This window comes from Typha latifolia, chromosome 12 (genome assembly GCF_019914945.1).
Source record: "Typha latifolia isolate L0001 chromosome 12, TyphaL0001v2, whole genome shotgun sequence".
Lineage (NCBI taxonomy): Eukaryota > Viridiplantae > Streptophyta > Magnoliopsida > Poales > Typhaceae > Typha > Typha latifolia.
Genome location: NC_133097.1, coordinates 9,484,315 through 9,508,221, shown reverse-complemented (window position 1 = coordinate 9,508,221; position 23,907 = coordinate 9,484,315). Strand labels below are relative to the sequence as shown.

At 39.5% G+C, this 23,907-nt stretch overlaps 6 protein-coding genes across 7 annotated transcripts; 2 read left to right on the top strand and 4 right to left on the bottom strand.

Annotated features, from left to right (window-relative positions):
* LOC140798460 (AT-hook motif nuclear-localized protein 20-like) lies at positions 1–1,518 on the bottom strand. The gene has a single exon (XM_073152294.1). It carries the CDS (start codon positions 949–951, stop codon positions 226–228), a length of 726 nt encoding a protein of 241 aa, XP_073008395.1. The 5' UTR covers positions 952–1,518; the 3' UTR covers positions 1–225.
* A 1,105-nt stretch (positions 1,519–2,623) lies between these two features.
* LOC140799191 (LOB domain-containing protein 16-like) lies at positions 2,624–3,892 on the top strand. The gene is made up of 2 exons (XM_073153371.1): positions 2,624–3,061; positions 3,472–3,892. Exons 1-2 carry the CDS (start codon positions 2,738–2,740, stop codon positions 3,778–3,780), a joined length of 633 nt encoding a protein of 210 aa, XP_073009472.1. The 5' UTR covers positions 2,624–2,737; the 3' UTR covers positions 3,781–3,892.
* A 2,533-nt stretch (positions 3,893–6,425) lies between these two features.
* LOC140798525 (LOB domain-containing protein CRL1-like) lies at positions 6,426–7,112 on the bottom strand. Its single transcript, XM_073152381.1, has 2 exons — positions 6,834–7,112; positions 6,426–6,746 (listed from the first exon to the last, which is right to left on the bottom strand). Exons 1-2 carry the CDS (start codon positions 7,110–7,112, stop codon positions 6,426–6,428), a joined length of 600 nt encoding a protein of 199 aa, XP_073008482.1.
* Positions 7,113–9,423: 2,311 nt separating this feature from the next.
* LOC140798488 (actin-related protein 9) lies at positions 9,424–18,480 on the bottom strand. Of its 2 annotated transcripts, none has more exons than XM_073152335.1 (21): positions 18,334–18,480; positions 18,111–18,183; positions 17,772–17,890; positions 17,589–17,648; positions 17,432–17,497; positions 17,174–17,276; positions 16,747–16,937; positions 16,089–16,209; positions 14,940–15,004; positions 14,252–14,341; positions 14,064–14,114; positions 13,756–13,887; positions 13,306–13,395; positions 12,839–12,909; positions 12,556–12,755; positions 12,422–12,465; positions 12,304–12,353; positions 11,425–11,470; positions 10,994–11,044; positions 10,458–10,604; positions 9,424–9,890 (listed from the first exon to the last, which is right to left on the bottom strand). In XM_073152335.1, exons 1-20 carry the CDS (start codon positions 18,334–18,336, stop codon positions 10,461–10,463), a joined length of 1,770 nt encoding a protein of 589 aa, XP_073008436.1. In that variant the 5' UTR covers positions 18,337–18,480; the 3' UTR covers positions 9,424–9,890; positions 10,458–10,460. The 2 variants fall into 2 exon arrangements, with proteins under 2 accessions (XP_073008436.1, XP_073008435.1); XM_073152334.1 differs by having other exon boundaries at positions 12,422–12,468; positions 18,334–18,470.
* Positions 18,481–18,615: 135 nt separating this feature from the next.
* LOC140798489 (rubisco accumulation factor 1, chloroplastic-like) lies at positions 18,616–20,192 on the top strand. The gene is given in 2 exon segments (XM_073152336.1): positions 18,616–19,102; positions 19,105–20,192. Coding segments are annotated over 2 exon segments (1,326 nt in total). The 5' UTR covers positions 18,616–18,691; the 3' UTR covers positions 20,020–20,192.
* A 318-nt stretch (positions 20,193–20,510) lies between these two features.
* Positions 20,511–23,901, bottom strand: LOC140798491 (uncharacterized). Its single transcript, XM_073152337.1, has 5 exons — positions 23,596–23,901; positions 21,794–21,908; positions 21,599–21,688; positions 20,992–21,090; positions 20,511–20,882 (listed from the first exon to the last, which is right to left on the bottom strand). Exons 1-5 carry the CDS (start codon positions 23,661–23,663, stop codon positions 20,781–20,783), a joined length of 474 nt encoding a protein of 157 aa, XP_073008438.1. The 5' UTR covers positions 23,664–23,901; the 3' UTR covers positions 20,511–20,780.
* Between the last annotated feature and the right edge of the window lie 6 nt (positions 23,902–23,907).

The window sequence follows — 23,907 nt, the reverse complement described above, 5'->3', positions numbered from 1 at the left end:
TGATAAGAGTATGAGGCAGCCATGATTGCTGCTTCTCATTTTGATTAATTAATCCACACTAAAATCTTCAACAGTTATGAACAACTATAGCTTAATAAATTCTACATCATCATGCAAACCTAACAAAGGAAAACAGATCAATTAAGTTGGAAAGCTCACCATGAGAGTATCATATCATTACACTTTAATAGATCGATGATCACCTTAGCCTTTAAATTTCTTCTTCTAGTACGGCGGCCGCCAAGGGAAGGCGTCGTGCGACGTCGGCAAACTGAACAAAGGCAGCGACGACGGATCCGGCAATTGGCCGCCGCTGGGGAATTGTCTTCCATTGAGATCTACGTCTTCCTCGTTTTCCTCGAGGGGCAACCGCTCGTAGGTGGCAGTGGCGAACGTGGCGGCCACCACCATGACCGGCCCAGCGGCGACGAGGGGGCCGACGACGCTGCCCCCCACCACCTGCCCCTGCCCGCCGGCCAGGTAGACTGTCAGCCCGGTGGAACCCGTCGATGTCGGCCCGGGGAGAAACGTGCCGGTCAGGGATAAGATCTCGAACCGCCCGTGCAGCGGCACGACGGCACCGGGGGTAGCTGGCTGCCGTAAGGTCACGTTAGCGACCGCCCCGGCCGCGCTGAGGACGCAGACGCCGCGCTGGCGGCGGCGGGCGAACTGGGTGATGCTGTCAGCGATGTCGGCCCCGGTGGAGACCTCCATGACGTGGCTGCGGAGCGCGTTGGGGCTGTCGTGGGTGATGATTATCGGGGGCTTCGGCTTGTTTTTGGATCCGGGTGGGCGTCCGCGTGGTCGGCGGCTGCCTACGTCCACCGCCCCTTCTCTCGGCTCGTCTCCATCCCCGTTCTCTCTGTCGTCCTCTTCGTCATCCTGATTATGATGATGATGATGATGATGATGACGATGATGTCTCTCTTTGTTCTGCATCTCCTCCTTCATCTTGTCAGGACTGGAGAGGCCCAGAGACGACGAGTCGGCGCCGGCAAGGCCCAAGTGGCCGCTCCACCAACGATTCGCCAGCTTCTTGGATTAAAATTCCCAACTCCTTCTTTCCTTCTTTCTTTCTTTCTTTCTTTCTTTCTTTCTTTCTTTCTTTCTTTCTTTCTTTCTTTATGATGGGCTCTAGGATTGGTTAATTATATGCTAAGTCTACTCTAATTAAAGGAGAAAAGTAAGGTAACAACAACCAAGAAGACTATGAAGACCACTCTCTCTCTCTCTCTCTCTCTCTCTGTTTCATTGTTTATATCTAATACTCTTAGTTGTACCTGTAGACAGGCAGTGGAGCACTCTCTACCTCTACTTGGGTTCTACAGAGAAGAGGAGGCCAAGTGGGTGTAACAACTAACAAATAGAAGGGCTACTTCATTAGAGAGGAAAAAAAAGGAAAGGATTGGTTCGTGCAATTTTGGAATAAAAATTATATAATCGCTGCTGCTTTTAGATGCTGTGCTGGTGCTAAGCCACTTTGATTTTGGATTCATTGGTAATGCATTGGAACAGTCCTACTATGGAAGTAGAGGGAGTTGGAAGAGAAGAAAAGAAAAGACTAGGGCTTCGTGTAGGGCCGGATGCGCGTGGGCAGGTGGCAAGCACTTGGACACGTAAGAGAAGATGTGATGTGATTTTGAGGTGAAATCAGGGGAGGGCCACCTCTTTTGTTTTCTTTAATAAAACTTTTCCTTCTTAAAGTAAAACTCCAACGCTATCTCTATCTATTTTATTAGTCTCATCATTTCAACAACATAAAAAATATATATTAGTCTCACCATCTACCACTCGACCCCAAATTGTATTTGGGCCATACTTGGGCCGAGGCCACTAGCACCTTGTTTAGGAGGTTGGGCTTGGGCCGGATTAGCCCATTAGGCCTTTTTCTTTTCATTCTGGGCCAAAGGCTCAACCTCTCTAATATGCCCATGCTAATGAACCGGAATTTGAGCCCAAAATAATTTAAAATAGTTTGTCACACCAAGAGGCAAGAGCTTAATTGACACGAGAGTCTCGTGAGTCGGCCAAAATATGTTAATTATTTCATCTTAGACACAGTAAAAACATAACAGCTGGACTACATTAGCATCTGCTTAATTATTACATCCTAGACCCTAGAATAAAGCTAATTAAACTTTGTTCTTTCCGAAAAGCACCTCTTGTACATCAAATTCTCATGTACTGAAAAAAGAAGGGTCATACTCATACTCCAACCCTACCAGTGCCCAACTTACGACCATTTGTATTAAAAGTTTTAAGAGAGTGGCCTATCGCAAATTCGTACAAATGCAGGGTGTAAGGTGAAAAGTGTAAAGAGAGTGACCGGCAGCTGGCGGTGATGGCTTTGCGCGCACGAAAGCAACACCGGCACCGCACATCGATCGGCAGTCTCAAAGTGCGGCGTTCGGCGGACAAAAGGCGTTACAATTCCAATTTTTTTTTAATAAAATTTGAACGAAATCACTTTAAAATCATAGCATCTCACAAAACAACTCCCCCTCCCACTCATTTGTATAAAACCCTATCAAACCCCTTAACCATATCACAATCTAATTAATTAATTCTATAGAAACCCACCCCATCTCCTTCTCTACCTCTCATTAACTCCTTGTCCCCTTAGAACCCTACATCTCTCAACATCCCATGTCCCTCACCCTCCCCTCCCCTTCTTCTATAAAATCTCAATCCCAATCTCCACACGCTCATCACATATTTGCGTTAATGCTTGTGTTGCATGCTTTGTACTAGTACTAGTACTAGTAGCTTCCAGTGCAAAATTACTAGCAGCATGTCTTCTCCATGCGGCGCATGCAAGTTCCTCCGCCGCAAGTGCGTCGCCGACTGCATCTTTGCGCCGTATTTTTGCTCGGAGCAAGGGGCGGCACGCTTCGCGGCGATTCATAAGGTGTTCGGGGCGAGTAACGTGTCGAAGCTGCTCCTCCACCTGCCGGTCGCCGACCGGTGTGAGGCGATCGTCACCGTTGCCTACGAGGCGCAGGCCAGGCTCAGGGATCCTGTCTATGGTTGTGTGGCCCATATCTTTGCCTTACAGCAGCAGGTATATACTCTCTCTCTCTCTCTCTCTCTCTCTCTCTCTCTCTCTCTCTCTCTCTCTCTCTCTCTCTCTATATATATATATATATATATATATTCTTCGTTAATTACATGAGTGCGTACGTGCATGCATGCATGGATCCGCTTGCAGAGGATCTTATGTCCCCTCTTCAATTGCACTTCTGTGATTGACATTCACATGAAGCAAAATAAGGAATTTCTGATAGGTTTAGAGGGTTAAGAAGAAAACCTAATCTTATATTATATTATAGTAGTTAGTCCTATGGCTTTGAATATCAAATTTACACGACAATTTTATGCACTTAAAGATATGATTTAGTCCTTTGAAGATGAATTAATGCACTAGCTTATTGTGGTGTAGCTTATATATATTCTCATGTTGGTTTGTTGTAGGTGGCAAGCTTGCAGTTGCAGTTAATGCAAGCAAAGGCGCAGATAGCTCGTAAGGCGATGGATTCGCAAGCAATTGGGAATCAGATGCAAGGGAACATAGCAAACCCTCTTTTCCAGCCAAACTTGTTTGCCGAATCATTGTCTCCACAGAGCTCCCTGGATTGCATTGATCAAAGTTCAATTGTTGGAATTTTGCCAATGCGAGAGATGCTTTTTAAGGAGGACTACTTCTCAAACAGCAAGAGGAGAGGAACACAGGATGAACTTGGAGAGCTCCAAGCTTTGGCTCTAAGGATGATGGGGAGTTAGCTAACTAGCTAGTCTTTTTTTAACTTTTAATTACCATGCCGAAAAATTTCAACGAGCTAGCTAGTTGTATATACAAGGAGATGAGAGGAGGAATCTTGAGCTAATGGTGTTGGTAGAGTTGCATGGAATAACATTAACTTCTATGACAATCTTAACTTCTAAATGTTTATTGTTTTGAATGACTTCATGATAAATAGATGATCATCTACAAGGCTACAAGTTTCTATCAGCTGCTTAGTCCTTTGATCCTTATATTCTGGTGTTATTTGTCATCATTTGAATAATATATAACTGTTCAATTAATGCCTTTCCTTTTGGCTTACGGAATGAGTAAAGAATCTTGAAATTGTAGACTCTTAGACAAAGTCCAGAGTTAAGCTGTAGAAATTTAGAGAGCAAAGCAAGCACCTGATAGCTTTGTTGTTGTAGTAGTATTATTATATAATTAATACGCTTGATTTCTAGATAAGCTCTAACCTTTCTTTGAGTACTAATGATATGCATTAGAGCTAAATGGTGGGCCATTTGCTTTCTCTCAACTGCCTAATCAGCCACTGTATTCGTGGTTAAGCATAAAAATAGGAACTAATCCACCACCTACTCCATCCAATATAATGGCAAAAGGCTATGTAGTTTTACCTAACATCGATCTCATTAATATACAAATCGCATCAAATATAAATCTAGGCCTATATAATCCTTTTTAATCCATGATCAATATGACCATCATGTTATAGATAACTATTACAAAAAAGGCCACATATATGACCATTTATTAACATGTGGATTATAGTACTCTAGAAGTAATAAAATTCCGCAATTCGAGATTACGCGTAAAGCTAAATATTTCTTCCTAAATAGACGACTTTAAATGATCATTTTTATTGAATCAAGTCATGAGACTTTTGTATGCACAAACTTTAATTAGCGAGGTAATTAGAATATACGTTTGCCGTCTATCTTTGACCTCTAATATGATACCAAGCTTTGGAATGAGCAAGGCGTTGAGCTTGAGGAATTGGGTATTAATTTTAAAGCTAGATTTCACGAACATAGGGGTCCTATGGCTAGGGGTTTTACGTGCACTTGAAGAGACATATAAAAAGGCTAGTCAAAATTAAGTTCTCACTATGGAAGCAAAACTATTTCATTAGTTAAATGTCTGTCTTGGGATCTGATTAACCCAACCGTGACACAATCCAAATCCATTATTTTTAGATATCTTTACGTAATTGCCACTACATTCTTATTATTAATCTATTTTAAAAATATTGTTTTGTCGGGTTAAATCTAACTAAGCATAGTTAGTTCAAACTAAAAGTAGATTAAAGAAAAAGAAATATTTTGGCCTTGTATAAAAGTTAACCTTATGTTAAAAGCTAACTACAATTATGATATTGTTAAAAGTTTTGATGGGTGACCCCAAACTTTCTTATTGGGCCTTGTGTGATCCGTACGCGGCTTTAGATTATATGGGCCGTTATAATGGCCCATTATATAATGTAGGCTTTTACGATAGCTTATTTGTTGGACCTTATGCTAAGAGGCCTAATTCCTGATTATTATCGAGTAATATTATTCTGCTATAAAAGTAAATTGATTTAGAAAGTTAAAAGGGAACAACAATTCCTCGTAGAAAAACTAGTCGATTATATATTACTAGTGTATGCAATTGCGAAATGTTTCTGAAATGAAATCTTTGATGGTGGATAATATCTTCATCATAATATTTATTAAGCGACTTAACTCTGCTAGGGTTTTCCTAACATAGCCATAGCTCTTGGCTTCTCTTCTTCGTAGGTTTGGAGCAAGGGAAAGAGAGAGAGAGAGAGAGAGAGAGAGAGAGAGAGAGAGAGAGTCTCTCTCTCTCTCTCTCTTATGGGTTGTGAAGTAGATACATTCTCATTTCATTTTCTTCCTCTTGTGGTTGAAAAGGGGATAATGAGTTAGTGAGAGGTGTTTTTGCCCATCCAGGCTTGATGTGGATATTGGTCCTCAAGGGGTTATTTAGTCTCATCTTCTTCCTTTTGCTCTCTCAGTCTTCTATCTCTTAGAATTAAAAGTTCTAAGGAGTAGAGGTGATTATGTTAGCTGGCAACCGAGTTATTAGTTCGAGTTATATTTTTCTTCTCATCTTGGTAATCACCTCATGCATCTAGTGGTACTGTTGAGTCCCCTAACATACTTGTGCATCTATGTGTTCCCCAATCTTGTGAAATACTTGAAGTTTTAGGCTGCATTCTCGTGTATGTGTGTGTATGTGTTCATATTGATACACTGATGCTAGTGTTCTTGATTATGTCAAACCTAAGTGGCCAATTATGTGTGTAAGCCTCGTAATTGATCGATTTTGGAATGGAACTTAAATACTTACCCATGATTTTCTCTCAACATCAAAAAGTGTATATATATATATATATATAATCATCATCATAATATTTACAAATATATAGGAGCTTCAACTTTAATAGCTAGTTACAATATAATAGATGAAGAGAATGAACTAAATTTTATACCCACTCATATATAATCATCTACTAAATATGAGTACAAATGGCACACACCTTGTGAGGCTAGTTACTAACTAACATGAATGTGGTGTAACTGATATATAGAAGCTTCATGCATTCATCGCTCAACCTTTCTCATTGGTGAAAAAGGTAAGCATAGGCATCTGATTCAAACTCCTCCATGTCATGGTATTCTGACCTCCAAGTGCTTGCTTGCAGTTGCATCTCGAGAGATGCCATGGCATTAGAGGAGTTCTCTGCAACGTTCATCGACATCGGCTGGTTCTGAGGAGTCTGCATGCAATCGGAGTAAAAGACCCCATTGTTGTACAAGTTCAAATTCTCAGCGTTTGTCGAGGAATCCGGAATTAAAGGAGCGGCATTACCAAAGCCATCCTTAAGCCCACAGGCTGCTTGATCTTTGAAAGAGGCTAGTTGTGCTTGTAGATTCACAACCTATACAATGAAGATAAAATATCAGTACAATAGAAAGTTGCACAAAAGTGTTTGTTGAAATGACTGAATGGGGGGTAAGGCACTCACTTGTTGCTGTAAGGCGAAAATATGGGCGACGCAGCCGTAGATAGGATCCTGCAGCCTAGCTTGAGCCTCGTACGAGATGGTGACCGCCGCCTCGGAGCGGTCGGACTCCGGGAGGTGCATGAGAAGCTTCGAGACGTTGCTCGCCCCGAAGACTTTATGGATGGCGGTGAAGTGCGCGGCGCCTTGTTCATGGCTGAAGTAAGGGGCGAAGACACAACCCCGGACGCACTTCCTTCTGAGGAACTTGCAAGCTCCACAGGGAGAACCAAATCCTGCCATCTTTTGTTATTGTGATCAGGTTGATCCTTGACTTGATAGCTAGTATAATTTCTTAGTTTCCTTGTAGGGCTAGGAAGTGCACCGGCTGCTTGCTTATAAGAAGTAGAATAAGAGGACTGTGCATCACAGTTCGATGGATAATAAATTTGGCTCGGTCGCCCAGATGGGCTACAAGCTTCATTAGTTTGTTCTTAATTTCTAGTTTTGTTCTTTATTTATTAATGCTTATTAATTCATTTGTTTGTTGAACAATTAATAGCCATTTGATGGGCCAATTCAAGAAGTACTTTCTAATGATAATTAAGTCGATATAAATCTTGATCAGCTTAGCTAAGCCATTGGAGCTTGTCACATCTATCAATAGGATGTGTATCTTCTCCATGGGAGACAATAAGCGGAATTCGAGATGTTTATTATTTGATTAATTAACGACAGTTTTTATTATTATCATTATTTGTTCAATTGATTTCATTTTTTTTATAATCCTCTATCATAGTCAAGTACTGATCATTGGGTGGTTATCTCGAAAAATGAAACTTTAATACAGCATGAAATCAAAAAGATTAAATCTATACTAATTACAAGTTTGTTAAGAGTTGTTGCGACTATGCATGCCACGTAGTAGTGATAAGGTTGTTACTAATAACATACGCACTAATTAATCATTGCTTAAACAAACAAACAAAAATCTATGAAGACTTTACATATATATATGTGCCATATGTACTTATCGCATGCCTTCCCCGCAATTAATACACATAATTAACGCTGTAAGTGTAGTTAATAATGAACTAAATTTTGAAATTTAAAGGCATGCTATTTATTTGCGAACCTACGGATAGATTATCTCTGCTTAAAATTTACAGCCACCCGGAATTGCCCGCTAAAATTTGCCCATTTATTCCTGGAATAGCGGAAAGGCGGGGGAATAGTGAATAGTTTATTCTGGATAGTTATTCGGGTGCGAGATTGGAGGTTGGTCAAAGGAGGTGGTGCAAAGTAACCGAAACCGGTCTAAGTAGGCCGGTCAAGCCGACATTGAAGTCATAGGTGGGGGGGGGCCACCGCACGTGTTTAGATGATTGCCCAAATTCTAGGGTTTCTTTGTTTCCTTCTACCTTCCAAGAATTTTAAATTACTTAACAACTAATTAATCTAGTTGGCGTGGCGATCTTTCTCGTCTAGGTTGGAAATATAATTAAGGAGTTAGATGGCATGCATAGCTCACTATGGTTTATGGGATTAGTAATTATAGATCACTTAATCATCTTGCTTCCAAGTTCTTGATTTCGATGAGATCGTTGTGTCGGTGTGCGTGACACGTGGAAGCGGACACGTCTGACTCATCTAAAAGTGGAACCAGCCTGTATACACACGCGGCTAGCTTCGGTACACCTGTATCCAATTCATATTTAGCATATCTTTTCGTTTCACACCTTGCTCTATGTATATTTATCTTTTTAACTACTTTAAATTCCAAAAAGCACCTTGAACTATCCCCTATAGTTGTTACTGGACACTCCAGGTAGAACATTTTCTATGATATAATAAGAAAATACAGGGTGTAGGATGAAAAAATTCCACTACGAAGCGTACGATACATTTGGACTTATATACAGTACTGTATTGGATCCTGTCATCTTCCTTCGGCCACTTGGGTCATTGTCAAGCCTAATCAAAGACTATTAAGGTGCACATGTGTACATTTACCTATCCTCATAATTAATCCTTTTAATTAACTTCTTTTTTCTTTCCAAATAAAAATTGGGGACATAGAAGGCCACACGAGCGGTCCTGCCTACTGGTCGCATGACACAACGTAATCCCTTTGCTTTCAAACCCCATCTACGAACTATTATTTATTCTTTTTAGTGTAGTCTGCTATAGGGGCAATTTTTCTAAGTCCATGACGCCCTAAACCCTAAAATAATATGCATGTATGTATGTGTTAAATTATCCACTTAGGACAAACAATGGCATCATCACCTCTACTAGTCCCAACTCTCCTCGCCTCAAGGGCTAAAATAGTTGAACAAGTTAAGCCTTTTGACCGGAAGAAGACGTGGATCTGAACTGGCTTTGGTGAATAAAGGAAGAAACGCGTAAGGAAGCGGTGGGGAATTTGGAGGAGAGGATTTCTAAGTGTTGGGATTAGTACTTGTCGTGTAGGAAATTCCTGGATAGAGACCTGCAGAGCATCCGCTTTCAGTAGTAGAGGGGACTTAAAAATAAGAGTTTTTTCGTTTTCCCAGAGATGTAGTGATGCTATCAAGTATCAACAACATAACCACATAGTCATGCACAGATGAACTCAAGCAAACGGATGCGGTTGCACCTCAGAAATGGCAGTTTAATCATTTGAAAATAACAATTTAAGAGGAAAAATTTATGGGCAGGCAAGCATAAGAAATCATCTTTATTTACATAGATCATTACGTAATCAAGGGATAATAGTAAAGCCTGAGAAATACGAAAACAAAACTTTCTTAGCAAATGACTTCGGCAAATGTTTCATGTTGTTTCTGAAGCATCACTCATCCTCCCATTTCAAATGTCTTGCCGTTGTGACTCCCAGCCACCATTCGTGTGCACCATCGTGATAAACAACGAGTACGTAGATTATCATTCCATTGTGCATTACATCGAATACAATCAGTAGATCACCTTACAACTCCAGACAAGAGTAACCTTAATCATGTAGGTACGAGTCTGGCAATTCTCCAATCCAATAGTAACTCAACCGTGCATCTGTTTGTCATTAAATTGTGCCAGGCCAGGCTGAAAAGGGGGTAACCCATGCTTAGCGCTCAAAAACATGTATAAGATCAGAATAAAGAGACATACAGTAGGGATACGCGAGCGTTAAGTAATGTTGAAAACCCAACAATGAAATGAATCTACAAAAGGCTTATGCATATAAATCTCCTACTAAATTCTCTCTCAAAGAAGAAACTTTCGAGAACTTAAATGTGCAACTGATCAAGCAAAGTAGGGATACACGTGTTAAGTAATGTTGAAAACCCAACAATGAAATGAATCTACAAAAGGCTAATGCATATAAATCTCCTACTAAATTCTCTCTCTCTCAAATAAAAAATAAAAAAACTTTCGAGAACTTAAATGTGCAACTGATCAAGCACATCAATGAGTGTGAATTTTATTTCTTAAGTGTGGAAAAACTATCCAAGGATTCACCAGTTAAGGCATTACCTAAAATGAAGACATCAGAAAAAATTCTTTCTAGTCAAGCTAGCTATATATATATTCCTTGCCTAGAAACCACTTCTTGACACAGGCACAGAGAAGGATCAATTTGAGGTAAAAGCTAGACATGACATAAACTACCTGTCAGGAATTATAATAACACATCGCCTGTGCTTGAAGGAAGTATGAATCTTTGTACTTTCTGCCACTCCCAATGGGAATACCATTTCGAATCCAGTCCTCTCTATGAATCCAAGCCTCTCGCCCAAAATCAAGGATGCCAAGAATCTGATATCAGGAAAATTTTAATTTAGGATAAACATATAAGCTCTGCAAATTGATCACTTGCCAAACAAAGAAGTTTTGCAGAATATATATATAAATCTACAATGGATTCCTGATTTGCATTGCAATTGCAAAAAAAAGACGACATAAAAGATTCTTATATGTAAGTGCCATAAAAGTTTAAAAACTTCCCCATTTTAGTATAAAGAAAAAAAAAGAATCAACAGTAAGAACTACTATTCAGAATGACAGCAAGGATATTCAATCCACTATCCAGAATGGGGAAGAAGATCAACAATGAATATATCTTGAGAAGTACATGCATCCACTTACTGCATGGGCACAACATGGTACTAAAAAGTATATGGTCAATAAGGATAGACAAGACTTACTGCTCCTCCCTTCCATGATACAAATTGTGGATCACTTCTTGATTGCAGCACCTGCTCAAATTACAATAAAAAAAATCAATTGTCTTGCATAATAGAAGAAACAGAGATTAGCTTTAAAAAAACACCTTAACTATTGGAACTTGCATTTGAGAACAAAAGAATTAATAGATGTACTGATCAGAGCATAACTGAACAATTGTGTTTCTAGAAAGATTAGCAATTCAGCTATAGTAAATCTCTTCTTTTAGAAATATCTAAATTTGCAAACACTTAAATCTGAAGAAAAATAAAGGTGAAATTTTTTTGTGATGAATTAAAAATATGACAACTTAAGATTAAATATAGGTTGCAAAAGGTTGTCGAAACATTTGAACAGGCTTTCCACTAAAGAATTTTCTGTTTCAACTACACATCTATGGGCAGATGCTGACCTCAACTGTGTCAATTGCTTCATTTGATGGAATAGCATGCAGAACCCTGAAAGCAAAAAATGCCAAGATTACAGATATAAGCAAAGACAACAGTCTTTAATTCAAAATCAACTAACCACTGGTTAGATACTACTGCTCACTGCTCAGAAGGAAAAGAAAATTGAGGCATCCAATTCTGATTACATCAACTACATCTCTCATTTTAATGCAAGAACAAAGCTTAACTTCAAGAAGGATATAAGTAATGCAGAGAATGAAGACAATATACATTTACAGTTCACCTATAACAAAAACTTAAAAGATATGTCAGTTTCAGCATTTCAGGAAGTTCCAGTAGTTTTGGTTCCAACTAGTTCCTTTCAGCTTCTACCACTAGTTTCAGGCCAAACTTGTCCAAGTCCAAGGTCATATAGGAGCAAAATGTAATTGCTCAATTAAGTTTTAGCTAGCTCCTATTGTGAAAATAATTTGGGATTTTTTTTATATACACAAGAAAGTATAAAATCCACCTAGAGTGCATATTCGAGCTGTCGAGCATATTTTTAAAAACATAGACAAAGGCGGTTTCACTTTCTAAATGCGAAATTGCACATAAACAATTCACAACTGCAAGAATGTATGGTGATTTACCTTTTAAAATGTATTTATTACTCACCATAAACAAAAAATTTATGATGACTTAAGTACAAAGTATATAAGGTGAACAGAGAGAGAAATAAGAGGTCAGGAGAGCTACATGAACCAAGGATAAAATAGCAATGTGATTTTTAATCATAAGTATGGATTAACTTTAACATCATCTAATGCGATCAGTTAGTTACACTCCTCTACTGCTGACAGCTGCATATAATCAATTTTCATCAAAATAGAACTAAATACCTTTCTTCCACTGTTCCCACAAGACCAGCTGTCAGAGCTACTCCACCAATCTGAAACAGTAACTGTACTCTGTCAATCATGTAATCATTTTCATTTTCAAAAGCTTCATTCACCTTACCAGTTGAATGCTAGAGAACAGCTTCCTTTGAAGATCAATGCGCCCTGCTAGTTTAATATGAGAGAACACCAGTAAAATACAACAATTATTTCCTACTGTGTAAAAACTAAAAGCAGAAAAAGGCAAAATATCACCTGTTGAAAGTATACTACTAGAAATTGCCTCTGCAAGGCCAACATTTTCTTCCTTCTTTGACCTGGTCGGAAATACTGGGTAGTTCTCCCACATGCTAAATGCACCATTAGAAGTCATATAAAGGCCATCTGGCATGTCAGGCCTTCTAGAGAACTCCATATGCCAAGTATCTTCCAGCATATCTTCATAGTCATGAAACCTAATAACAGCGCAATGCAAGTGCACTAATAGATGACAGAAATAAATGCTTTCCATTAATAAGTGACAAAACTGATATCTTACCAAGAGCGTGGAGGTGGCGGGTACTCTTCTTTAACAAAGAGCGTTGGGTAGAAGAGACCCATAGGAGGAACCTGACATGAATAATCAGTTCATCACAACAAAGAGAGTCTAATTTATAAAATAGACCAAAATTAGGCAAAGAATTCAAACTGACAGCATACATGTCAAGGAAAATAACATAAAAATCATCTTGTTTTGTAAGACATAATTTAATTAACAAATGCTAGTATGATACAGGGATCTATGTTGGTATGCTTAAAAAAATGACATTTATGTAGAACACACAGTAATGAAAACAGGAAATGATGGTAAAGAATATTACAAGCAGCATAGCCCAGCAATATACAAAACTCACTTCAATAAAGGGGCATGAGTTCATCTTATAATCCGTGAGTTCACCAAAGAATGAATTTAAAGAAAAATTAGTAGTAGGACCAAGTGTGCAATTCATATTCAAGAAGAATTACATTTAGAGATGACAGTCTCGTCTTATGTGAACCAACAGGCCTGTCTTGCTCATACGAATGAACTACAGCAACAGCATCAAATTCCCCCTCCTGTAAGATACAAAAATTTGAGAAAGCATTCATACTTTGATACAAAAACAAAGAAAAAGGGTATAGATTTCTGGACAATTAACAACTAAATGATTTATAGTATTAATCAAATATTACCTTAAAGAGAATTCTCGAAACAAGTAAGAAACATTACCAAGAAGTACATTAACTAACAAAACCTCTCTTCTACGCTGAAAGGGCAGCAGGCATTCTCAGGACAAGAACATCAAGGAATGAACACAATAAAACATCATAAATGATGGTTTCGGAAAACAGAAATTAGAAGGCTTGACAGCAATTTAGTGACGATGGAGAAATAAATAGAATCATCTGCTGATTCACTAATAATATAGAACTCACCCTAATCTGACAATATGATTCTTTTATTTTGTTGAGCATTAACATATCAATAGGCTTGCCCATTGGATCGGTCTGGATGGATGGCCATGTCTGATGATGACGTTGAACCCATAAAAGACATCTTGAGATATCCTGCAAGAATGAAAGAATTTGGTTCAACTGATTGACGGATGAGATAGTGAAAGATAATGGCTCCAAGTAGCAGAACTATATCCAGAGTATATGGACTATTATTAATGCTACCATGCATGAAGAAAAAATAGAAGGAAGTTTGTCAGATCCAAAACAAAATTAGTATCTTGTTATACCTCTCCACCATATGGCAATGTCATGCTTGTAGAAGGCAAAGCTACTCCATCCTGGAGACAAAATAAAGTCAAGAGCCGACAAGTGTAGATTCTTTATAAACAAGACTAGATGCTCAAATTGTTACATACATGGAATAATGACGAGAAAGACTAGTAAACTTAAACAGAGATTACATCAGGATTCTTGCCTCTACACAAGTTATAGTTGTAATATGAGCACCAATGTTCACGACACATGCTGTTGATAATCCATTTCCAAAGGCTGCAGCTAGACCTTCCTATAAGAAGAAATTTGGTTATAAAATGATTAGATATTGGGAAAGGAGAACACCTAAAAGTAGAAAGAGAATAGTTTCTGGCCTTGGGGGCAGAGAAAGTTAGGAGTCCAAATATCTATTAAATTAGGCCCGTCAGTTGGCCAGGTCCATTTCAACAGACAAAGAATAGTAAACTATAACAGTAGAATAAGATAATTATTGTGTGGCTTGCCATAAACATATAATGTCCAAATATCTCATTCCCATGAAAACTTAAAATGTTCATTACTTCAATGCATTCATGTGAATCTACCTGTCTGGATGCATATATAGTAATAATAAACCAGCTAATAAAATTTCCAAGACCTTACAAGGAAAGAGCAGAAACAAAATGATTAGAATGCGATATCACTCTAATGGACCAATAAACCATATGGTGGACTGCAATCATACAACCTCCAAACTGTGAATGAAATGCTCTTGTTCCTTCATAGAATCTAAGTATGAAAAAGTTAGCTGATAAATAAGACATTAAACCTCAAAGGAAGCATAACGTGGTTCAGGGGAAAAAAATCATATATTCACACTTGACCACCAGGAAGTGCAATCCATCACAAACCTGGTGAACCACCGCTGTGCTGAACCTTAAATCACGCAATACGATAGAAAGCATTTCTTTAATTTCTGCAGAAGAATCATAAAAATATTTAAATTATACAAAAAAAGCATCACTTCACGAGCAGTTGCAGAAACGGAAAATGCAGTTATGTAATAAAGAATGTAATAATATTTATATGACATATGAATCCGTATTAGAGGTGCCTCAACTAGATAAACAGAAAAGATATTGAAAATAAAGCAATGTACAATTATAGCTGATCATGTGGTATCCTTGTCTTATGCAAAATGAACCAAAATATGAAAAATAATACCTTCCTTAGGAGATTTAGAAAAAAATACACTACCATGATACATCTTCGAAGTGAAACAACAAGATTGATGTGAAAAAGGTAATTCTTAATTGTTCTCATGCTAAATCTTTTATGTTGACATTGTTAGCTTTATAGTGGCTTCTGGAATAGGAATCTTGTGTAAGCCACCATTAAAAAGGATTGTATAACAGCACCACATAATTTGTTTAAAAATTATCAAAAAGCAATAGGTTTTTAATTTTCCAATCTAAGTTTATCAAGATATGGATCTAAATTTGTTCATATGGGTAAATATAGATAACTATCCATGTTTGGCCAGCTATAATTGCATAACTTTCAACTGTATCTCTAAATCCATATAAGCACTGTCTTATACATTTAAGATAACTTGTATATTATGAATTTAACCCTGCTTTTATAATGCTAGATACTTGCATCCAATTCCAATATTAAGTACAAAACACAAATTCTACCCACCTAAATTTACAAGCATTTGTGACTAATCAGAAAGGCATAATAAATAGACAAACTTTTAAACAGTATACCCTAGACATCCACAGATAAGTTAAAAGCAAAATTTATTTCTTTAGAAGGAACTAATGTCATATATAAGTCTACTTAAACTTTGTCTAACTAATACCCAAAAGGAAAACAACATACAGAAGATCAAGTTGTAACTCTTTTCCTAAAATTGAGTAGGCAAATGAAATCACAACACCTGAATTGACATTGACAAGAATCGCCAGCAGGAGATACAATGCAAAGTATATAACAGCAACAAAATGAAACTGCAGTTATCAAGGACAAATGCAGCAACAGTAAGCTAGAAAGAATACCACGGTTATCAAATGTTTCTGGCAATACAAGAATAGCAGAATACATATTTCTATCTGACGGTTGAATATGCAACTTCTCAATCAATATCCAGTCCCAGATAGTATATAAATCTTCACAAACCTGTAGCATACAATGACATTATGCATTCTGCAACATTACTTCATCACTTATTCATCCTAAAGTATCTATATGCAATATTGCAGTATAACAAAGGAAACTCACTATTATTGAAAAGTTCGCATCAGGTACGCGTAAGTAAATTCATACCAATCATTTGGTACAAGGCAAAACTTAAGCCCATGAAAACTAAGTGTAGAAAGACTGAAGACCTAGATGAAACTGCTTTTGTAATATACCAGCAAGACTGAGAAGGAACACATTATTTGAGCAAAGTGAAAGATAATACTTTGATACAATGCAACTCAGCTGCCCAAGAACTTGCATCTCTACAGACTCTAATACAGCCAGAAATAACTCATTTGTAATACCCTTATGAATAATGTGTCAATTTCAAACAAAAAATATCCTGATAAATTGGACTGACCAAATTGAAATGATTCTTGTTTTCTTTACTATCTAAGGCAGGTCAGAAATAGAAAACAGGAGTGCAATAGTGCATTATACATACAAGAATATTGTGATATAATGCAAGCATACCTGCTGGGAAGGATAGTGCTGAGAAACATTAAAATGCCCTCGCCTGATGGGACGACATAGACAATATGGCTCTACAGGAGAAATTCTCAACGCATCTTCTCCACATATGAACTCCTTGAACTTGTACTCTTCAGAACTAGGCTCTTTACCATGGCCACTTGTAGTTTCCAAGGAATCATTTTGAGCATCCTCTGATTTTTATAAATGATTCACAAACAAACAAAGACTTTTACAACCCACACTTAGAACTACTCCTAAGAAAATAAAAACATTGACAGTGCAACCACAACAATAAGATCATTAAATTACAATGGGTGCAATATGAGCAGCTCACCAAAAACGTGTATATTATTGACTCCAAAATTTCAGTTGCTTGAATAAAACGAGAAATAAAGTAGCTAAATTTGTTACTGGATAATTGGTTTACCTATCGCCGAGGATGATACGGGATTCCTTTCCATCACAGTCGTCCAAGTGAAAGTACTATCATTTCTGTTACTATGTGGCATATAGCCGTCAATGCGCCCTATCTAAGAAAAATATAAGCAACATCATCACTATACAAGATGATGGACAGATATAGATAACTTATAAAAGAAAAAATAGGGTTGAAAAGCCACTGATAATTAACTTATAGCACACTTTTAATGTAATCAATGGATGGCTACAGTTGAGTTGAGCATACCGTACGAGGAAAATTGTTGTTTGCTGCTTCTTCATCCAAAAATGGTATTTTCAGTAAAGAAGCAATCTGAAATCAAAAGGCAATCCTCCTAATTTTCAAAAAATATAATCTTCCTGAAAAGACAATACAAAAACCAAAACATGGAATCTTTCCATACAATATCATATGCCTTCTCACGCTCCAGTTGTTGAGCAGGAGTTGCTTGAGAATTGAGCATCTAACACACAAGCCACAAAGAGCTAAGTATCCGAGAAAAAAAAGAGGAAATGGCAAAGTCACTAGTTTAACACTGAATTTGACCGTCTACATTCACAATTAACAATATTCTAATCTTCATCACCTGATCCTTTACAGCTCTTTTCATTCCCTCGTCCAAGCCTTTTACATTCCGAGCAATACAATGAGGGATATTGAAGGGCACTTGTTGACTTGCAAGCCCTATCCTAACATTTGCGGATCCTTCAAGACAAAACAAATTAATAAATCAGATAATTGTAAAAATGACAAAAACGAGACTACACGAGAGGCAGAAAAAATTTCGCGAGTAATTCGCAGAAGTCATCATGCATTGTTCTTCCAGACAAATAAAAAGGCTAAAGAATCCTTGGATTGCAACACTATATCGGAACAGATATCCTAGAAGTTGAGAAAAAGAAAAGTAGGGTTCGGGTTTCTTTACCTGGATTGATGACGACGAGATTAGAGCCGCGTTCGCCTATGAGCTGCGAAGGGACGACGGTTTTGAGGTAATCCTGGAGGAAGGAAAGCAGATCAGGATTAGGGTTTAGACGCAAAAATTACAAGAAATAAAGAACAAGAATTGGACGCGCAGGACAGAGGGAGGAGGAGAATGAAGCTGAGAGAGAGAGAGAGAGAGAGAGAGAGAGAGAGAGAGAGTTCACCATGGCAGTGTGTTCGATGGCGCGAAGCGAAGGGGGTGCAGAGTGAGGGAGCGCGAGTTCTGAAGTTTATAGTTTCCTTCTTTTTGCCGGATAAAAATCAGGAATAGAACAACCAAAAGGCCCCAGTTTCAGAAATAAACGTGGAATAAATTTGGTTTATTCCCGTTATCCGACCAAAGAACGATTTACTAATGGGCCTACGAGGCTACGACATAGCCCTCGGACGAATTATCCGGCCCAGATTAACGATCTTTATTAATACCCACCCAATTCAACGGATAAACTCGGATAAGCCCCCCTATTCCACCACTCCCTCCTCTTCTTCCTCTTCCTCTTCCTCTTCCTCTTCTCCATAGCCATGCTCTCCCTATCCCATCCCAAACCAACCACCTCCTTCTTTCCCACCCACCACCACCACCATCCCCGTCCCTTCCTCGTCTCCAAGAAGGGGAGGAGCCACTACCGACCCCTCTCCGTCTCTGCTAGCGGGAGGCTCCCCTTCTCCCCTCCTCCGCCGTCCCCTCCCGGCGAGACCTACCAACCCTTCCGCCCTCCTCCCTCCTCCCCTCTCCCCCCACAGTACCGCTCCCTTCCGCCAACCGACCTCCTCGCCATACTCCGCGACCGCCTCGGGCTATGGCACGACTACGCCCCCCTCATCTCCTCCCTCTCCCGCCAGGGGTTCACCCCCTCCTCCATCGAGGAGTCCACCGGCCTCTCCGGCGTCGAACAGAACCGCCTCGTCGTCGCCGCCCAGGTCCGCGACTCCTCCTCAACTCCCCTTCCTTCCCGCCTGACCACGTCGCCTATTTCGACGCCGGCGGCGGTGCCGAGCTGCTGTACGAGCTCCGCCTCCTGTCCGCCGCGCAGCGCTCCGCAGCAGCAGCCCTCGTCATCGACCGCCACCTGGACCCCCGCGGCGCCCAGGAGCTGGCACGCGCCATGAAGAACTTTCCCCGTCGCCGCGGCGAGCACGGGTGGGACTCCTTCGACGCCGCCTCCCCCGGCGACTGCCTCGCCTACATCCACTTCCGCCTCTCCCGCGAGGTGATCGTTGATGCCGAACGGGACGCCGCCCTCGACCGCGCATTCGAGGCCGCCGAGACCGAATCCGCCAAGAACCGAATCCTTGCGGAGATCGAGAAGGCAAAGGGTAAAGGCAAGGAAGATGACGAAGAAGAGGAGATGGAAACTAAGGTAGCGGTGGAGGTGGTGAGGTTGAGGTACGGGGAGGTGGCGGAGGCGGCGTCGGTGGCGCTGGTGCCGGTGGTGAAGGCCGCGGAGGGAGCGACGGGGATGGTATCGGCGCCGTCGAGGTGTAGATCGGAGGGGGAGCTGGGAATTGTGGCGGCGGAGAAAGGGTGGATGAGGTGGGCGGTGCTGCCTGGGTGGGCGCCGGTGCTGGCGGCGGAGGAAGCGGTGGGGGTAGAGATGGAGGATGGAAGGGGGTTGCCATGGAGGATTCTGGCGGCGGCGGAGGAGGCGGTGATGGTAGTGGCGGATCGGAAAGAGAGGGAGGTGACAGAGGAGGGAGGAGCCTACGTGGTGGAGAGGGAAGGGAGGTTGGTGGTGGAGAGAGGGAGGAAGTTGATGGAGATGGAGGTGAAGGAGGCGTTGGGGAGGGTGGTGGTGGTGGTCAGGCCGCCCAAGGAGGAAGATGACCAGTTGACGGATGACTGGGAGTAACCGTAACCGGTTATGTTTTTTGAGGGGCTTTGGATTTCTTCTCATACTGGAAGGAAATTATGGGAATAAAATGTGTAACCTCTTTCTTTTTCTTTTTTTTTTCTTTTGGTAATAAATTGTAGCATTTTCTTGATTTATATCATACGATGATCAAGGAGATTTTGTTGCTGCCATTGTTTGTTTCTTTGCTTTCTTCTTGACGTGTTTGGAAGGCAGAGATTTGTTTTCACCTACATAATGCGCGCTATTTGCAATGCCAAGATGCAGTCTGGATGAAAATATTTAGAGGCCCAAAGGCAATCGAACGGGACAACTTATTCAATCCAATATATTTATTTGCTAGGTATCACATTCGACTATGCTGGAAGCCCATCCACAGAGATCTCAAGCACTCAGGCCTCTAATTGGAGTGTGCTTGCTAAACAATATAATTATATTTCCATACACATTATCACCACTAGAAACTCCACAAAATAAGAACCGGATGCAAGTTTCAAAATCCAAAAACAATTCAAGCTACCAATAAATGAAGTTGCAAGACATTTAAGCAGTGAGATTTTAACCTACAAAACCAATCTTTAGTTTATGAACCAAAGCACTAGTATATTATATAGTGATACAAAATGGTTATGTAATCAGCCATTCGCATCTCAGACATATAGAAAGAATCCAGCGCAGGGGCCAAGAAACGAGAATAACATGACCATTGTAGATTAATTCAGTACAGAACTCTTGCCAACCAAAATGGTGCCACCGCAAGCTCAATTTGTCTTTGATTTCGTCACCTTTTTCTTGGGCTGTCGTTTGGGGATAGAGTTCTTCATTCCTAAAAAGAAGAGCAGCGAACCAAAGAGAGCCAAATTCTGTAACAAAATTTGTTGTGGTCAATATTCATCTATTATAACAAAAAATTAGAGGCCAAAGGTTTGACATAGTTGCAGACGGCGAGAAGGGGCACGAAATGCTAGCTACCTGTGTGAACTTGACGAAGAGCTGCACAAATTCTGATTTCTCAATGTCATAGTTGTAGAAGTCGTATACAACAGGAGTAATAAATGCAAGGTAAAGCAGCTGCAAAAGCACACAAAAAGGAAATTAGCTCTCTTAATTAGAGATTACAGTACTTTTCTGCAGCATATACTGGTTTATGGAAACTCCAGACTTCATGTTGCAACAAGAGAACTAAAGATTTATTAGTAAACAATACTAGATAGATAAGAAATGAGCTACAATTGTTTAACTTCAAAAGCCATTTTGTTTTAATATGAAGATTAACTCCAGAAAAGACCTTCTAAGTTATAATTTTCTTAGATAACCTACTATAGCAATAGAACTATATTCTTCAGCAGGAAATGCATCCAAACACTAAGGATTGTATGCTCCACAGACTCACTTAGTAAACATGCATTGCCTTCACATTAGTCCCACTTTATCAGTTTGAGATTACAGTCATGAAACATTGACTATGATGTCATAATAAATATTACACTTCCAAAAACTTTTGATCCCTCAGAGCATGATGTTGTAGTAAATGCAATCTAGCTTACTAATGAAAATATGCCTAGTAAAATATGATTACCAGGAGATAAGCTCCAAAGGAGCTGCTGAATATAAACAGAAGACCTCCAAGGCCTTTCAGAGTAATGGTAGCAGCAATAACATGTTTCATCTGCAAAAGAAAGGAAAGAAGACCAACAGAAGTATTATTTGATTATCTGTGGTTAATCTTGGATAGCTATTTTTCAAATAAAAATACAAGAATGTTCATTCTCACTTCAATATTTGGCACCGCTACCCCAAGATGAGAGGTAACATGTTTCATGAAAATATTAAATTTTGGCCTGAGGGCCTTGGCTGCTGGCCCACCATCAACTCCAAATTCATTAAACCTGCACAGAACACAAAATATCAGCTAAAATGACACAATAAACATAACATAAGACATAACTGATAAATTTCCCGATGCCATATACTCGACAAACATATGTAATACCAATCATAAGATTTTCAGGAGCAGAATGCTTACTACTTAAATAATTTCAAGGAAATGAAAAGTCATAAACAACCCTAAAAGGTCTGAAATTAAGCACTTCAAATAAGATTATGCTTGACATAAACAAATTCACATCTAGCATTGAACAATACAAGAAACAAAAACCACCTTTCTGACTTTCTCGACAATTGCATTCTCATGAATATATGTGAATTCGCATGCTTTTGTAATGGTCATCTTGGCCAACCTTTGCTAGGGGAAAATCTACCAACTTAAAGATCATTATGTTCCATTATAAAATGTGCTAGCAGATAATGACAGCAACTGGCATGGTTATACTCAGTTTTCATATAAAAGGATTATAAGTAACTTCTCAGTTGAGATTGACTTAATTGCTTTAGGAAACACATAAAGGCTTCTAAACAAAATGAACTGAAAAATGCTAACTGGTAACTCTATTTTCTATTACTTTCTGGTCATTACACAAAGCTGGAATAACGGCTGTGCTATATCTGAGGTAACAGCATATCCTTTTATGGGAATACCCTAGAAATAGTAACAGTGATAACAGATACTACTTAAACGTGAAGAAATAATCACTGACATGTCTTGTACCCTGTCCTCCATCTTCACCTCTACAAAGATACAATTCACCTCTACAAAGATCCAGCTTGATTGCAGTTAGTGAATTGTTTGAAACAGGTCTTATGTTTTACGTGATTAAGATTGGCTTTCTGAAATTGATTTAACTCAAACAGAGTGTGAACACTTCGTTTTTCTTGTATTCTCTTCTATCCATCTTCTCATTTATATCTAGTTTCACTGTCCTACACCATGACGCCATCAGTTAGGGGATCTGGCTGTCTGGCACCAAATGATATAATTTCATTGCATCTATCAAATATCAAATCCTTTCAAGGCACTCAAGCTCTATACTGAGGTCACCTTGAGTAAACAAGGGATCCAAATAGATTGAAGTAATATGATTGATTTATTTTTCACTAATTTCCATAGACCGGTAGAACTTGCAGCAACAGAAAATAATAACCTTATTTGTTCCACAATTAATCCAGACTCTTAATATAAAAAAGAACTACTAGTTGAAAATGCATCAGTCATGAACGCTTAAAGATATAATTAGTATGACGGTCCAATAGATCAAACCTAAGAAAAGTCTTTCTATCAGCATTCCAATCCACCCTAACCGAGATTCGAAATTAGATGAGCGAGCGACTAATATCGCAGGGCTAAAACACATCCAGGGTAGTCAAGTGCAAACGGATCCCACGAAAGTCCCAACTAAACCCACTTCTCCGTCAGAACAGACCCACCAATACCCCGATCCGACAAAAAAAAATGCAAATTTTCGCATCCTACGCCTCTAAAATAGGTAACCAAACGCCGTCACGGATAAAGAAGTAGCGGTAAGACAAAATCCTACAACCCAAATCTAACTCCAAAACACAAGAAAACTCACGGATTTCACAACCAAAACACTCTCGAGAACATTTCCATCAAGTAATAACACCAGATCTAACAAGACACTCAACAAAAATATCAAAGAGACGCGGAGAAATGCTTACTCCTGGTACGCGGAGAGGAGAAAGACGGACGCGAAGAGAACTCTCCCAGCAAAAGACACGAACCCCATCTCCACGAGAAGAGAAGAGAAGAGAAGAGAAAGGGATCTCTCTCGCCTTCTCCGGAGACGGCTTCAAGTTTGGAATCTAGTATTAGAGGAACGAGGAGACTGCTCCGATCCTTTATTTAAAGCGCACGACGGGAAAAAGCCAAAGAAGCGTCAGAGCAGGCTAAAGTAAAATGCTCCTGGATCTCTACCACATTTACATCAATGCCATCGGTCTGCTACTTCCCACCTTCCACCTCCCATGCGA

Bases quoted from the DNA above. Each gene is read 5' to 3' on its own strand.
- LOC140799191 (XM_073153371.1), top strand. From the start codon at position 2,738: ATGCTTTGTACTAGTACTAGTACTAGTAGCTTCCAGTGCAAAATTACT. The intron at 3,062-3,471 runs GTATATACTCTC...GGTTTGTTGTAG, and splicing joins TCTTTGCCTTACAGCAGCAG to GTGGCAAGCTTGCAGTTGCA.
- LOC140798460 (XM_073152294.1), bottom strand. From the start codon at position 951: ATGAAGGAGGAGATGCAGAACAAAGAGAGACATCATCGTCATCATCAT.
- LOC140798525 (XM_073152381.1), bottom strand. From the start codon at position 7,112: ATGGCAGGATTTGGTTCTCCCTGTGGAGCTTGCAAGTTCCTCAGAAGG. The intron at 6,747-6,833 runs GTGAGTGCCTTA...TTCATTGTATAG, and splicing joins TTTTCGCCTTACAGCAACAA to GTTGTGAATCTACAAGCACA.
- LOC140798488 (XM_073152334.1), bottom strand. The intron at 17,277-17,431 runs GTATGCTCAACT...TATTTTTCTTAG, and splicing joins ACAACAATTTTCCTCGTACG to ATAGGGCGCATTGACGGCTA. The intron at 12,354-12,421 runs GTAAGGTGAATG...TTACTGTTTCAG, and splicing joins TGTTCTCTAGCATTCAACTG to ATTGGTGGAGTAGCTCTGAC.
- LOC140798491 (XM_073152337.1), bottom strand. From the start codon at position 23,663: ATGGGGTTCGTGTCTTTTGCTGGGAGAGTTCTCTTCGCGTCCGTCTTT. The intron at 21,689-21,793 runs GTGAGAATGAAC...TTTCTTTTGCAG, and splicing joins TAGCGGTGCCAAATATTGAA to ATGAAACATGTTATTGCTGC. The intron at 21,091-21,598 runs GTAATCATATTT...GTGCTTTTGCAG, and splicing joins CCTTTGGAGCTTATCTCCTG to CTGCTTTACCTTGCATTTAT.